The 1,331-nt window shown below is 54.9% G+C and overlaps 1 protein-coding gene across 1 annotated transcript; it reads right to left on the bottom strand.

Annotated features, from left to right (window-relative positions):
* Positions 1-58: 58 nt before the first annotated feature.
* PPTG_23139 (hypothetical protein) lies at positions 59-659 on the bottom strand (the record flags this gene model as incomplete). Its single annotated transcript, XM_008908628.1, has 1 exon — positions 59-659. A coding segment is annotated over exon 1 (249 nt), but the record flags the coding sequence as incomplete, so codon positions are not given.
* Positions 660-1,331: the final 672 nt, after the last annotated feature.

The raw sequence follows: 1,331 nt of genomic DNA, 5'->3' as shown, positions 1-1,331 counted from the left end.
CGATGACAAGAGCATGGCAGTCTGGTATATATCCTCCCATCCAGCGGACTGACCTACTCAATAGCATTAAGTGCCTGAACGCTCCCTTGACATCGCCTTTCATGATGCACACGCGCACACCGGGCTGAAGCTCCCAACACTCATCAATTCGACGCGCTATCACTGCGACGTTTGTGTAGTGGGCATTCGGAAAGCTCACTTTGTCGGATGCATCGTTGGATGAGTCACAGATCGGGAAAGAGAGGTCATGGATGATCCATGACCATTGGATCAGTCGAACTTCGACGGACGGATCGACGTCCATCATGGCCACAGCACCAAACGGACTGATCGGCACGCAGCAATGTCCTCTTCAACGACAAGGGACTGACTGGCATCTTGCCCCTTGCGTATACTGGCGATTACCGCTGACAAATGACGAATGGCCGAGTGATGGTTGGCGGGCCGCTTGTTCTGATGGGATTATGGGCGGAGCCATCCCGCACAATACCGGCCGTTGCAATTGAGTGAAGTAGGCGCTGGTGACGATAACCTCGGAGCAGCAGCTCATAGCGCTGAGGGCACAAGGCCTTATTGGGGCGGCAGTCCCCCACTAGCTCCGGTAGGGTAAAACAGCGGCGTCGCACGAGCTTCGAGAGCGCTCTTATCCTGGATGAGTCTAGAATACCAGTTGATGGTGATGTCTCGTTCCTTATCGTGACTCCACACTCAGATAGGGCCTTAGAAATGGCGAGGTCTCGCCGTCTCTTCTCCGCTTTTATGGCGTGGACAATCGACGGATTGGGTATCCGCGAGCCAACTTCACATATCTCTCGGGCAGGGTGTACGTCCAAAGGTTTTGGTGGCGTCCTCTGAGGACGCCGTTCCACATCCTGATGCGGTACCGGAGAGCTCAGATGCGGTGTTCACTCTAAGGGGCTCTGTGGTACACAGTTGGCGGTGGACTAATCCGTTGGTGACGGCATGGATAATGGACAATGAACCGCCCAGTGGGTCTTGCTTGTGCGCAGTCTGGTTCGGCAGCAGAAAGCTGAAGAGACTGTGGTGGAGGGGGAACCGGTCGTCCACGGTGTGGTTCTATCGGCCTGGCAAATGCTGCCTCTGTCGAATCGACGTCCCCTCCAGGGTCGAAAAGATGTGTTTTCATCGTCGAGCAGTAGACGAACTTGGGGGCCACGCTCACGAAGAGCGGAATAGTTGTATTGATCGACGACGGCCATAGCTTAGAGCTGTGGCTCGCCTCTTGAAGGTAGAAGCCTTCCGTCGTCGGTCATTGGGTATTCTCACACTGACGGAGTCACACAGCACCTTGTGCAGAGGAAGTTGATTTC

The sequence above is a fragment of the Phytophthora parasitica genome (genome assembly GCF_000247585.1).
Source record: "Phytophthora parasitica INRA-310 unplaced genomic scaffold supercont2.30, whole genome shotgun sequence".
Classification (NCBI taxonomy): Eukaryota; Oomycota; class Peronosporomycetes; order Peronosporales; family Peronosporaceae; genus Phytophthora; species Phytophthora nicotianae.
This window is presented reverse-complemented; position numbering and strand designations above follow the sequence as displayed.